The 15,733-nt window shown below is 35.2% G+C and overlaps 1 protein-coding gene across 1 annotated transcript; it reads right to left on the bottom strand.

The window, feature by feature from the left end:
- LOC113498502 (lissencephaly-1 homolog) lies at positions 1 to 11,077 on the bottom strand. Its single transcript, XM_026878521.1, is given in 10 exon segments — positions 1 to 2,684; positions 3,207 to 3,402; positions 3,778 to 3,933; positions 4,335 to 4,470; positions 5,155 to 5,332; positions 6,045 to 6,201; positions 8,062 to 8,208; positions 9,339 to 9,431; positions 9,433 to 9,493; positions 11,043 to 11,077. Coding segments are annotated over 10 exon segments (1,218 nt in total). The 5' UTR covers positions 11,063 to 11,077; the 3' UTR covers positions 1 to 2,610.
- Between the last annotated feature and the right edge of the window lie 4,656 nt (positions 11,078 to 15,733).

Below are 15,733 nucleotides of genomic sequence, written 5' to 3'. Positions count from 1 at the left end.
TAAAATAAATTAAATACTTGTTTATTTACATGAAACGCGAACCAAATCTATTTGGGTTTATTCGGTAATCAATTTTGACAAGTTACAGCATTTATTATGAGTAACTGCAAAATTCTCCTGTTATCACGCCAGTCACATATTCTCTGAGCTATTCTGTAGCAAGGAAATCTTACTATACTATAAGAATCTATGTACCAAGAGAATTCTGCAAGTAGATAACCTATGTTGATGATATTATTCTTACGGTAATTACATTTTTAAAAGTGCAAGATACTTAATTTAAAAATTGTAATACAAACATTTTATGAAGAACATATTATTGTTCAGCAGATTATTTATATTTATAGTAGGCAATTGCCTTATTTCAAAGAGATTATATTTCTATGCCAAGATAATATAGCACGCGTAGTAGTAGAGAGCGCTCATTTAGTTGTTTATTCTATGATTATCTGGATTTAATGTTTAAATACCGCTATTTGTATTAGACCTAAATCGATACATTTTCTATAAAAACAACAGAGTTACATAAGCCCGGTAATTTTAGAATATAATGAATGCCTTATATGTAATGACATGAATGCATATTTTTACTGCCATATCGTAGACCCGTATAACAAATATTTTATTTTCATTAAAATATAAATTAATGTCACTATCTATTACAAAGTTATTCTACGAAAAGGATATGCTTGCAAAAAATGACTAGAAAATCCGTATTGTGATGTTCAGGCAATTTAATAATGTATATGATTTATCAAATTGCGATCTGGTTCGTTGTTTACATGTTTGTATTCGCGCTTATATTTTTCGTTTATCTTAAGCACTCAGGTGTTCCTTCAAGCTCGTTGAGCGCTCTCTACAGATACGCCACAACACTAGGTATTACAATCTCCTTGGCCTGCATATTTACGAATTCACACCGACAAAGCGAATATAATCCTTGTACGAGTTACTAGATACCAAGTTAAGCAACTATTCCTCGAGCTGCGGCTCCCGATACATTATATCACGATTAGGAATACAAAAGCAATAATGACCGTATTGTAAAAGCGATAACTCCGTAAATATCATATATATTAGCGTGGTGTTACCGGCCGTCGTTTAGAAGCAATGTACACGTTGCATCATGTCATGCACTAAACGCAGCTGTTTCTAATAGTATGAGCGTACCTACGCAAACTACACTACCAACTAACCACTACAAAACCAGGCAACAAATTAATCCGTATTGTAATAAATAACTATTGATAGTATTAATAGACACTTTACTTTTAAATTAAAAACAAATACCCGACCACGGATAAACACAATCAGCCGCGCTCTCACGCTATAGAATCTATTGCAACCTCATTTCATAAGTGCAAATAATATTCTATGAGGGAACTCTTTTACACATAGTTCGCTTACATTTGGCTTCGCCGTAGTCGAGTTAGAAAGCTTCAATTAAGTTTCTCTTCAATCTAGCTACCTTAAACAGGCCTGTAATTCAAAGTATTAATTAAAGTTTATATCACACATTAATTTACTTAGACATAATTATGATGACATAAATGAAATTGACTTAAATTTAAAATCAAATAATTATAAATGTAAAATATGAATTGTATTACATTTACCCATGAAGCAATCGAATGCTAAAGCTTAACAAAAAATTGTTGTTTGAGACATAAACATAGAACTGACAATATAAATAAATAAAATTTTGAAATATAACTTTCTAACTTATAGTTAAAGTTTTGAATTGCCAAAACTTAAAATAAGTCCCTAAGAAACCGATCGTTATAAAATAGTTGAAGTCGCTACACTATCCCGGGACGTCGGGGGTCGGTTTCGTTGTCTCCATAGATATTCATTAATGTCGTTGGCGCGATGCTAACAAGCATAATGAACACCGTATCGAGCTGAGACAAACATCAAAAGCTTTATGTACACTAGTAGTTGATGGAGCATACTATACGATGAGTTCAGTGTGGTCTACTAAATTGTATGGTTGTCATGAATAACTATCAATATCAAATTTCATAAAACTAACATTAATATAAAGAAATCAAGGTACAAAATCTGATTGGCTGGGTAATAAATCAAATTACTTATTAATAACAAATAAAATTTATATCTAAACGTTTTACGAATAAACAATAACTATCAAATAAAACAAGACATTGAAAGTTTATATTAACACACACAGCTACACTCGTCACTCCATCGTTGCGAGCAGGTACATGACGAATGCTACGTCACGGCTTTCACTAAAAGTATGTTCCAAATTTTTACAAAATTCGGAAATTATCAGTTTAACTAAAAAAATATACAGATTCTATGTGCCATTACACTTTAATGGAATGTGTGAATCTAACCGATGTAAATTGAACACGTAACGAGAATTGGGCCTACAAAATAACGCCAATGTTGATAATATATTGAGACATAGCATCGTCAGATGTACGAAAAATACTACAATGAGCAGAAGGCAGAGACGCAAGTGTCTCTCCCTTTCAAATGATTGACCATAATGACAGCAGCTTACATGGCTCTCATTGTAGCTACAACGCGAAAAATTAATGATAAGGATATCATCGGTGAGTTTAAGTTACTAAAATGGCAACGCTCTTAGCGACACTCCCAAACTTTGACGGACTGGTCGACGCTGCCTGATATCACGTATGGCAAGCTCCTGTGGAAATCTGAAACACAAACAAACAGCATTGTCTTAATTTTCTTGTAGTCATTTTATTATCGGTATTTATTTAAGTTTCTAGGTAATTTGAAGAGGACAAACAGAACAATACCATGTCAACAATAATAACAAAGACGAGTCAACACTGAACCCGTTTTATCCGTTTAGAAAACCAGACAGCTGCTATACACGGTATTTGCTCTTTAACTACTTAAGATTTCCTGCTTAAGAAACGGACATATTGAACTCAACTGTGATGTAGTTGAGTAAGCTGCAGGGAATATTTATTTATAAGCAAGATGTGCTTACGATTAACTGTCGTATTTTTAGCATACGCAATGGTAAAGAAAGTCTATTAAAGATACTGAAAGTTTTGAATGCGAAAGTATTTTTGTTTGTCCGTTGGTCTATTTTTCTATGTGGTATGTTTTCTGGGCTTAGCTTCTCCCATTTTGATACAAGATTGTAAGCCGCTTTTTGTCTCGACGGCCAGCGAAATAAGTCCAAAAGTTAGATAAATGCTACGAACCGAGACTGGTGGCGAAGTGTTGGTGCGCGTAGAGCGTCTTGAGGCAGCGCGTGTGCGCGACGTCCCAGACGCGCAGCGTCTTGTCGTCGGAGGCCGTGAGCAGGTAGCGGCCGCCCGGGTGCCAGGCCGCGCCGCGCACCCAGTTGTCGTGCCCCACCAGCGTGGCCAGGCACTGCCCCGTGCTCACGTCCCAGATCTGATGACACGCACACGGATATACTCAAACAATACAAAGCGTGGTGAGATGTGAGACTATTTTGCTGCAGTTCGAAGAAGCTGACTTCTTTAATCTTGGAAGAGCTGTTAAAGCATCTACGTGTCCGCACATTATATTTCTCGCGATATTCTGTTTGTAGTTGCAATTTTTTGCTTATGTATGAGGTCACGTATTTATTTCTGTCAGTATTAGATTCAATTACGCATATTTCTTTGTATGTAACTTTCTATGTAACTTTGTAGCCTAAGAAAGGTTTAACATGGATTGAAGAATATTTCAATTTTGGGTAGTTCATGTCTTTTCAACATGTTTTGCACATGATAAAGTTATATAAAAAGAAATGTGTGGTGTTACCTTAACGGACTTGTCCCGAGAGCCGCTGGCCAGGAAGGGCCCTATGTGGTTGGCGCGGCGGTTGTCCGTGCCGGCCGCCTCGTTGATGGCCGCGGCGGAGGCCTCCGGCGCCCACGACACGCACTCCACTACGTGCTCGTGCTCGCGCAACTCCATCTGACAATATATTATGGTTTACGTTTTGAAAGGAAATAGGAAATAGCCGATAGCGACAGCTCAACTCATATTGTAATAGGTGAGCTTAGAAACATCGCTATGGATTTGCAAATGTATTACCACTCCCAAGTAAATGGCAAGCTGAAGACAACCTAAATAGGTTTTATCCAGTAAAGCTTACTAGGATTTCCTTAGGTAAAATATATATAGTTTAGGTTTGCTGGTAACAGGTTGCATCTATCCTTCAAAATTTTAAATAACCCACAGAAAAATGTCTACACGTAGTCTAGCAACTCTATAATTACAGACTAATAAAGGTTGAAAATTGAAAGCCTGTATCATACACTATACAAATTGCAAAAATCCCCTTCGTATGTTCGCAGCATCTGTTGTGTACGCACCTTGCATTCATTGGTGTCGGCGTTCCAGATGCGTACGGTCTGGTCGTTGGAGCACGACGCGAGGAGCGTGCCGTCGGGTGACACACGCACCATGCGCACCCACTCGCGATGACCCTTGTATGTTTTGATGCAGTAGCTGTTAACAAAGGAAAATATATCACGTTTAGTAATGTTTTCTTGTAAGAACATACTTATTTGGTCTGTGCCAAGCAGCTGCTTAATTTTCTTTCTTAAATAAAAATGTCATCAATAAAAAAATACAAAATGCATAAGTAACAAGCTAGTTTAAACATCACTCGAATGCACGTTAATTACATCGCCATATGTCACGCTCACTTTTTTGTTCGCCTTTTTAGCATCCGTTATTTGAGAGCAGGAAGATTAAAAAAATGAAGCACGTTTTTGTGCAGAGCATGTTGTTTACTGTGAAATAGGGTGATTAGGGATGTCGTGGTGTGGTGAATAGTGACTTTGATTGAACATGTAACATATCACCAATCAATTATTATCTAATGTTAGGGTAACATAAATATATTTTTATCAACATCATTAATCGATTTAGACGAAACTTGGTGCACAGATAGTATAAACTATCTGTGCACCAAGTTTCGTCTAAATCAAACAAGATTTACACATAGGATAGTTTTCTTCCCATTTTATGTTCCCGTGGGATCATTTTCGATTTGTAGATGGCGGTCTCGCAGGTAACAGCTAGTTTACAATTTTTTTTTTAATATTCTGTATTAGAAACAGAACATCAACATTTTGAATTGATTGCTATTTTTTCTATTTACTCGTGTATCACTTTTATGGTACATACCCAGTGGCCACCTCCCATGCCTTGATGGTCTTATCTCGACTGGCGGAGTAGACGATGTCGCCGCTCGGTGAGAAAGCCACTGACGACACATTGTGGTCGTGTCCGTGCATTGTCTTTACACATTCGAATGTTTGGTTGAAGTCCCACAGCTTGATTGACATGTCAGCGCTGCAGGATACTATAAAGGAAAACAAATACGTTATATGATTGTAAATATGATAAACTTGAGAATTCTATTTTTCAGATTGTCTGTTACTCTTTCATGACTAAACTACACTGATTGAGATACAATTTAGCATGGAGTAAGAATAAATGCCAAGAAAGGATATAGGCTAAGTTTTGCACTAATATCTGACATTACACTCTAATTTTATAGGCTACCTGAATAACTCAGAAACTAACAGATTATAATAAAGTCTGTTTCATAATTTCCTTCAACAATTGAAATAGCTTTTCTCGTTGTCTGCTCATGTTTATTCCAAGAAAATAGATGAGTCATTTTACCTTACAAATAAGACGAGACATACGTCATGAAAGCACCTTATGCTAAATAGACTGGATAAAGATGTCTCCAACGCATAATAAATTAACGCTAACTGGAATTGTTGAAACAGAAATAGCCTGTACTTATGACATTAAACTTTCTTCACTGTCACAAACTGCTAAAACTATGTCTATACTATCATTCATAAGTTTTATTCATAACTGAAAGGCTTGATTTTAAAGGTTTCCGAACCGAAACTATGTACGCTCGATAGTCGCGCCATTATGCTATATTGTATGTTAAATATCCAAGGCTTAACTCTGCATCGCAATAAAACTATAGAACTAGGAAGTCTAAACTATAAAACATTTTTAAGAATTATAATGTAATGGTAACAATCGCTCACCAAGAAGTTTTCCATGATGGTCGAAAGCGATATCCTGTACGGAATCGGTGTGTCCCTTTAGGGTTCGTTCGTACTCGCCGCTCTCAAAGTCCCACACTTTGATGGTTGCGTCCTCACTTGAGGAGACCATCAAACTGAACACTGGGTGAAATATTACCTGGAAAATAAACATTAGCGATAGGAGAATAATCTACAAAAAATTCTATATACATTCCTAGATCGGCACGCTGAACACCAATCAGTCACAAAAAGTTATCCAGACTAGGTAACTTAGTAGCTTAAACATCACCAAAGTTGAATGCAGAGGCATAACTTATTCGGAGTTTTGTTAAATCGGATTTCGTTGCTGGTCATACTATAGGTTAATTTTTAATTTAAAGTAATATATCTCTTGCTTGCATAGTTTCTGAAAAATATTTGGAATGTATACAGGTATCTGGAATTACGATTAACGGATGTTTCAAAAGCACATCGAAAAGGGAAAGGTGTGGTCTATTTAATAGTTTGTTTACTATGAAACACCCTCATTTCGTCTATAAATAAAGGGGATACTAGGGGAAGGAAACAAATCCATTATTCTAATTAATTTCTGAATGGCAACTGTTTTGTATTTGCTTCTGTATTTGAACTATATTTTAATGAATAATAATAACGATAAATACTTATAGTAGTTATTTTTATGTGAATCCTGCAGTATCACCATAAGTTTATTAGATTCATTTTTCATAGCACTTTTAATTGACAAATTATTATTATGAGTACTTTCTACAGAATGCACTTCAGTCTTTAGTATTATAGCAAATAAGTAGTTCTAGCATAGACCTGTAAAACCGGAAGGTTTATAAGTGTTTATAATAAAAGCTCGTATCCCCTTCAAGTTGCTATATCAATAGACAATTATTCTTGTGATAACGTGTTTCTGTCACGTGTCAGAACACATAATTTAGTAGTGACAGAAATTGATAAAGTCAGGAAAAGGATTATTGATCTTAAGTTTGATTTTCTTATTTCCGAAAATAAATTTATAAGATTTTCAGGATCCGGGGTTTATAAAATCTGAACTGACTTGTGTATAGCGTATGATATGAGTACAATAGTTTCGAACAAGCAAGTAGTAGAACCGTAACTCGCGGAACGCTATAAATAATAGTCACAGCATTCGTTTGTTACAATTCAACAATTGTGCATGGTTATGATCACGAGAAGTTATGGACAAAAACCAAAACAATACATTTGAGACTTTCGTTAGATTAGAAAGTTATTAACGTACAAATTTCGTTATAACAGGTAAACGTTAAGCAGAATAATCATGTACAAAATAATGATCTGTGATTAGTTGCGTTTACAGGTATTTAATTGAAACGAGACTAATTAGAAAAATGAAACCGATCTTCGGGTTATCATGCACGGTTATTCTACTACAGATTTAATTTGAAATGTTTATTCGTTTTACAATATAGTTTGTGTTTATTAAGTAACATGTGCGTATCACATGTGAACCACGTAATCAGTAAAATTTGTGTACATTCCGACGGTCATTGATTTGATGTGACCTTTAAATTTTTGAAATTACTTTCCCTTACTAATATAGTTACTAATCGTTCCATAAGAATTCAAGTAGGGAAAATGAAGATTTAGAGTAAAGAAACGTCTCGCGTCGGCTATTTTAGAAAGGCAATTAGTTATATTAAAAATAATTAAACATGATCATTATAATCAAAGACACGACACTCCTAGGAATAATTGTAGATAAGTGGATATTATCTATGCTTGTTTTGAATACATTATACAACAACGTACCGTTAAGTCTTTGACCTCTGCAGCATTGCAAAGGTTTCATGTTTTCACTACTGTCAGTATAAGGACTAAGTAGGATTAAGGCAAGCCTTTCATAAAATATTTTTAATAAAGCAATCTTCTATCAACTTTGCTGTTTTGGAAGAAATAATCTTAGGAGTGTAGTTAGGGATGTTAAGTTAAATATTTTAGTATATTAGAATGGTATAGTTTAATGTACCTTAGTAATGGTGGCCCGATGTCCGGTAAGGCAGAATTTTTCCGGCGGCCGTGGAATCCACTCGGCTGGAGTGCGTTTGGCGCGCGTTGGAGCACCCTCGATGAATTCCTTCTGAGCCTCGGACAGCTTCGATTCTAACTCCATCACCTGAATAACGGAAGAATACACTCGGTTTTATTATGTTGCAGAATAATGAATACAGTGAATAACGGAAGTTTGGTTTACATGCTTAGTTGTCTGCGTGAAGAATTTTGCACACTTCATGTATGTTTTTAATTTAGTATGAAATTTTTACAATATGCTATCTGTGTATTCTAGTGGGAAAAAGTATTTTAGTTACAATAAAACTCTTAAGCTGTCGCTAATCTCGTCCAACGATATTTTTTACGTAAATAGTTGACATCATAGGCTTAGAGTTAAGAAATAAAACGTGTCAAGTCGTTTAATAAGAGAGCAGATTGTCGAGTCGCGGTCAACATCGACCGACCGCCCGCCCAAGAAAATCGAAGCGACCTAGAAACGTCCAGTATACAGATCGATGGACACTGCACGGACCGGAACGTGCTTCGATGTCGTTATAAATTTTTACTCTACACGTTTTAGCCATCAATGCGTCTAGTTGCAGGTAGTTTAGCAATATGTGCACCATTGAAACACTTGAGATACAACTGACTTACTTATGTAACTAGCGTATTGCGTATATAGGGGGACACTGATAGTCATCTCTGTGCACACAAATCGATTACGCGTAATCAATTATAGAAAGTGTTACAGCGGTTTCGAAGTAACACGTTAACAATTGTAAGCTATTGTCAGTAGCTATAGCTAAGTAAAAATAAATCTTTTTTTTTATTGTGTTAGTGAATGACATGTTGTTTAAGATAGATATTAACTGCACTCAAATAGTGAAGTCTACGATACAATCTTGCGTCAATCTAAATAAGACGTAGAGTGTGTTTGTTTGATTCTTTTTTGTGCAAATACTAAAATAGCTAAGTCATTAAATGCCAATTATGAATTGCCTTGACAGATAAACCTACTATATAGATATGTGACAACGCTGACAACCTATGACGTATCTGTGTCGAACCACTTGTGTAGTAAATTAACAGCCGTATGCAAGAACGATGCTAAGGTATGACGTTCTAAGATTCCTATTTGTCTCTACAGTCCACTTAGGCAATAAGAAAGCATGTCAACTAAGGGAAACATTTTGAGGTGTATCCGCTCTGCGTAGTACTGTGTACGGCTGTAGGTATAGTTAGTAGTGTCGTCACCTTTTTCTGCAACCTGATGACCGAAGTCCACTTCTTCTCGAGGAGGCCGCCGAACTTGCGATCCATTTCGCCGGTCATATCGGCCTCCTTTTTTGAACGCTTCCAGCGCGTCCGTGTAGCCATTGCTACCTAAATAATCGGCGATCGCTTTGTTCCTGTAACAATAAACATTTTACATATTAGTTAGTTGAATACAATACAGAAATTGCTTAATCTTAGAAAGAATTAGAACAAAGTACAGTATCCGTTATGCTGTTAACTTAATTACTATTTTACTAATGATTGCTATTTGGTATTTTGACATGTGAGACTTGTTTAAATAAATTTACGGATGTTGCTTTAAGCATGACGTAAATACGTTTTTCGAGGGCAAAAAACTGTTTACAAAAACTAACAGCTGAAGATCTCAAGAACATACGATTTCCGTAGTCTTTTTAATACATAGATTTTGTTTTCATGTTTTGATTTTAAGACAATAGTGAAAAATAGTGGAAAACGGCAAGATACACCATTGTAGGTACATTAAATTAATTAACAATTCCAACAACGTCTTTACAAGGCTAGATGGACATGGCAATGTAGGAAACAGCATTGTGATCTTGCAACGCAATTGGTCGATGAAATGTGTTCCGTTACTCATTAAAACTCACAACAACAACTGAATAATTATGCCATTCGCAAAAATATGTAAGACAAGAAAAAATGAATTCGGCATATTCGGTTATTTTAAAAGAAATAAAGTTCGACTGTACCACAGTATGAAGTTATACATAGAGGTTGATTATGTTATTCTCGTTACAATTAATGTTTTCAATAACGTAAATATGGGTCAGCTCGGTAAAGGAATGTGTTTATTTCTGTACAATCACGTGATTTATCACTGGAGGTTAATTAATCGGCTGATGTAACAGACGTTCTCTCGTCTGGGGGCGTCGAAACGAGGACTGTGGTATGAAACGGCAACGGATTGTTTTCAAGTTCAACCGTATTGTTAATTTTCATGCATTTTATCAGATTGTATCATATTGTAGGGTTTAAATGAGTACAAGGTGAATAGCTATTTTTGTATTCTGACTTGAGCGATATCGTTAAGAAGATTGTCCAATATCAAAATTATGTTTTACGTACTATTTACCTGAATTGCTTAATAATATCATTTTGATTTGTCGCATAGGAAATAAGTAAAACAAGAAACAAAAGGACTAGAAGAATACAGAATTTTATTGTGTCAAATGGAGCTCTAAAAGAATTAAATAAATGTTTTACAAATAACAATCCGATACTTTAACGTTAGCACTTCCACTTTGCTCATGAAAACGACTGAAGCATCCATCTCTAAGCTAAACAATTGAGAATATATCTCCGGTCTCATCGATTCAACCGATCTGGCGGTTTCCCACGAGTAATCAAATAAACATACATGCTTTCTACAAGCGATTTGTGTACATCCATTCTTAGATGATATACCTCATTGACAATAATGCCACGTATAAATATAATACTTTACGAAACAACGGTGACCTATAAAAGTTACCACGAAACACTTTGAGATATGCGTGTGGATGGAATATGGTACTTCGTTGTAACCTTGACACGATGACGACAGCGACAAATATATTGGTGTTTCATCAATAGAACGAACTCTTATTGTGCAAATAATTAGGTACATAACATATTATATACGTACATTGTATAGAAACAAACCTTTTTGTAATCAGGGTCATGGCAAAGATCTGAAAGCGAAACTCTTCCAATTGTATTGTTGTTGTCTGTCCGGGACCATAGCGTAGATAATGATAACAAAGACTGCCGGCTACAGTATGATAAGCTGCCCTTGTGGTAACTGTCAGTGTAGCCTTCGAAACAGCGCTTTTCTTTGCGATTTCATTATGGACGGTGACATATTAGCTCGCGTTTACACCCGTGAGAAATGAGTTTGTATTTTTAGAGTCTATTCCATATCAGTAGATATAAAAGATTTTATTTGATCGTTATTTTATAGCTCGAATGTGACTGTGTATGTGTGTTTACCTTAGCTATTACACAAGCCAGACTTGTTGAAAAAGAGTAAGCAGACAGGCGCAAGAGTCCGCCAACAACCGAAAAAAAAATTGGCGACATCATAAGAATTTTAACATGTGATCTCCATGGCCTGCTCACAGTTGCTACTGACAAATATATTACACAAAATTAGTTTGTTTCTACTAGTTTCCTTTTTTTTGGTACCATACCGATCGTTTTTGACATTAGTTAAAATCCCACGACACAATCTTTTTTTTTTTTTTTAAATCATTTATTCATATATAACTTTACATTGCATTTACAAGATTACTCGCCAAGCTATGTCGCTTGTTGGCGAGACACGCTCATTACAACACAACATTATGCGTATTATTAGCACTTTAAAACATTTGTTAAAAACACATCTATAATATATATTTATATAATATTATATATACTTATATCTATCTATGTTACTACATCTCACTAGTACTAGGGTCAGCTTCGCTAAGCAAAAAGCCCTTCAGCTTAACTTTTAACTTATATTTACTTATTTTAGGTTCAGTTCTTAGTATTTCTATATTGTTAAATATTTTAGGGACTAAATATTCAGTCATTCTCTCTCCGTAATAGTTGTTTATTTTTGGTTTTATTAGTTTTCCTTGTACAACGTTCCTAGTGTTGTATATATTTTCAGTTTTTATTTTGTATGTATCTGTATAATAATGTTCTATGGCTATTAAAAAAATAGTTTTTACATCTATTGGTAATATATTACATATAGGATATAGTTTTTCATATTCTTTATTGCACTTTTTTTTAATTTTAGCACTAACTAAATATTTAATGAGCCTTGTTTGAATACATTTTATATCTCGTATATATGTTATAAACGTGCGTCCATATACACTAAGACCATAACTAATTATAGAATCTGCCAGAGCATAGTAGACCATCCTCATCGTATTTTTGTTAATTACTTTTTAAGTTGGTAAAAATTGGTAAGGACCGGTCTAAGCTTATTACATACATCATTTACATGAGACTTCCAGCTGAAATGTTTGTCGACATTTAAGCCTAAGTATTTATATGTGGTGACTGATTGTATGTTGACACAATTGCAATTTGCTTTATTTCTATGAAGACAGTCATATGTATGCCCTATTATACCTATGCTGCTGTCATCAGCGGCCTTAGCACGGTTATTATACGGTGAGTATATATGCATGTACTTGGTTTTTTGAATATTTAAGATTATACCGTTGTCATGTGCCCATTGCGTTATTCTTTCAAAGTCGGATTGAATACTCTCCTGGGCCTCGGTCAGATCTTTCGACGCATACAATAGGCACATGTCATCGGCATACATATACACGCGACATCTGCTTACAACGTTAATTACACTATTCACATGCATTATATAGCCTACTGGTCCGAACACTGATCCGGTCGGCACACCCATGTCAACAGGAGCCTCCTCCCCCGCTACTCCGTTTACTACAGTACGAATCTTTCTATTGGTAAGATAATTCTTGAACCATTCATTAGTGGGACCGCGAATGCCACAATCTTCCATTGCTTGTAGCAACACGTGATGGTCAAGCGTATCGAAGGCTTTTTTATAGTCTATAAATAATGCTATGAGCTGCTTACCTAAATTAAGACTCTCATTGACAAAGTCCGCAAACCGGGTCAGTGCTGTGGCTGTGCTGCGTTCTTTTCTAAAGCCGTGCTGAGCATCGGACAGTATGTTATTACGTTCCAAGAAAGTGTTTATTTGGCCAACAATTACTTTTTCAAATATTTTATCTATAACTGAAAGTATAGCAATAGGTCTATAGTTTACATATTCCATATGACTCCCCGACTTATATATCGGTCGAATTATTGCATATTTCAACCGGTCAGGATACACAGATTGAGTCATACACATATTGATGAAGTTTGCTAATATTGGGCTCAAAGTTTTACATAAATATTTTTATTCCGTAACTCTTATTTTATCTATTCCTGGCGCTTTATATAAAGATAATGTATTTATAATTTTTTCTATATCTAATGAGGTAACTTTGTTATATCTAAAACTTACTAAGCTAGGGTTTACATACGTATTTCTGTCTAAAAATTTCATATTACAATCATGTTTGATATTTTTTATTTCGTTTGTAAATGTTTTGGAAAAGTTGCTGCAAATAGTATACATGTCTTCTTTTTTGCCTAAGTACTTTGATATTACGCTATCCAGATCATTTTTTCCCCGTCCTATCCATGAGTTGATATTTGCCCATATTTTTCTATAGTCACCATTACATTTTTGTATTTCGGACTGGCCTATACTTGTGCTTAGCTTCATTCACTAATTTATTTACTTTATTTCTAAATTTTGTGTACTCCAGCCTTTTTATTCATATCTTTCGGTGTTTGTTTCCACGCTCTAAATAAATTATCTCTACGGTTTAACATATTGTACAAGCATTTATCTACCCATGGCTGTGTGTGACGTTTATTACGTTTTGGCACTATAATTGTACTATCGCTATATATTGTATTAAAATCTGTTACTATAGTTTCGTATAACTTCAGAGGACACTTAATTAATAATAGCTGGGACCAGTCGTAGTCATTAAACTTTTGCGTAATGATTTTTTTCACTTATCACTTCCTGAACAAAATTATCATCACTAGATTTGTTTACATTAATGTCACTTTTATAATTCACCATTAAACCAACCGCATGATGATCCGAAATGTACAGTTCAAGGACATAGGCCGCGAAGTCCATACTCCGTCTCTCTCGCACCCACACGTGGTCCAAGCACGACGTCTCGCTCCTCCCTTAACGATGGCCTCGCGCGTCGCTTCGTTTCCGGGAATCGCACTGTGCAGCCGCATTCGCACAGGTGTTTTTTGTAACTCGTAGTCGCTGGACTCCTTTCATTATTCAGAAGGTCAATATTTGTATCTCCTATTACAATTACACTTTCTGTTGATGGTATTTTTCTAATAATATTTTTGATATGTTCAATGAAGTGATTCTTATTTTTATTCGGCGGTCTATATACGGCTATTATATTTATAATTCTGTTTTCGTGTTTGAATACTCCGTGTAGTGTTTCCATAGCTTGATTGGTAATTATCTTTGTACTAAGTCCTAGAAAGTCCTTTGCATATATCAAGATTCCCCCTCCCTTTTGTTTTCTCTAGTCATTGCATGTATTTCATAACCAGGTATGTTATATAGAGATAATTCTTCTCTCTTGATATTTATCTCGCTCAGTATAATTATGTCTATTACGTATTTATATTTTTCTAGTATAACTTGAAATTCAGTAAAATGCTTACGAAGTGAACGGAATGTTTAAATGTATTATATGAAATCCATTATATTCTTGGGACAATTTATTTAATTCTTCATATTGTGTAATTGTTGAAGTTTATTTCTATAGAATATTGACTTTGGATTATTGGAATCGAATTTTATAGTGAAAGAATCAGGGTGTGTGTTCACACACTCCGCACACCTGCGCGCGAGTTGTCGCCGGTGGCCGAATGTTATTATATTATTAAAACTTCTCCAAATCACTTTCTGTTGTTATTTTATAAATTTTGGTTTCGTCATTATTTTTCTTAGCCAATATGTTGAAATTTTGAACCCATATATATTGAAAACCTTTTTCTTTCAATTTGTTTCGTGTTGACCACAGTAATTGCCGTTTCTGTTTAGGTAGATCTTCGTTAATATAGATTCTTTTGTCGCTGCCGTTGGAATGCAATTTACTATTAGTGACGGTATGCTCCTTCTTCGCTGCCATCCACTGATCCGTGCGTTTTTTTCGTTCGTAGTTTGACTTTAATTTCCTCGTCTTTGGTCTCCATCTTTTCTTTGCCTACCCTCTCCGCGTCTTCAATATCTTCCGGATTAACTTGCAATAATTTCGCCACCTCTTGCACAACTTGCTTGGTATTTTCGTTAGGTATATTCTCTAAACCACATATTTCTAAAGCATTTTTCTTTCTCCTCATTTTAGTTCTTCCACCCTTTCTTCCAGAGCCCTGTTGTACTTTTCTAGAAATACATTTTTTGTTCGAGAGATTTAATCTTTTTTTCTGCGGCTTTCTTAAAGTTACTCATCTCTTGGTACATTTCTGCATAAAAGTCAACAGTGTCTGTGAGTTCAGTTAACTTTTTTTCCATGTTGTAAATCACTTCTAGCTTTTTGTTTACTTCTTCTAAGATTTTTTCACCTGATGTTTCACATGGGTTCACAGTTATTTTAGAGCTGGAGTTCGTGTCTTTATTTTGCGGTGGGCTCCTCTCATTTTTCAAGCATTCTTCACATATCTCCTTTAGCGCCAACTGCTTATTATTACGCACGCATTTTTTATGGAATATC

The sequence above is a fragment of the Trichoplusia ni genome, chromosome 11 (assembly GCF_003590095.1).
Source record: "Trichoplusia ni isolate ovarian cell line Hi5 chromosome 11, tn1, whole genome shotgun sequence".
Taxonomy (NCBI): Eukaryota; Metazoa; Arthropoda; class Insecta; order Lepidoptera; family Noctuidae; genus Trichoplusia; species Trichoplusia ni.
Note: the sequence above shows the minus strand (reverse complement) of the source record. Positions and strands in the feature narration are given on the sequence as shown.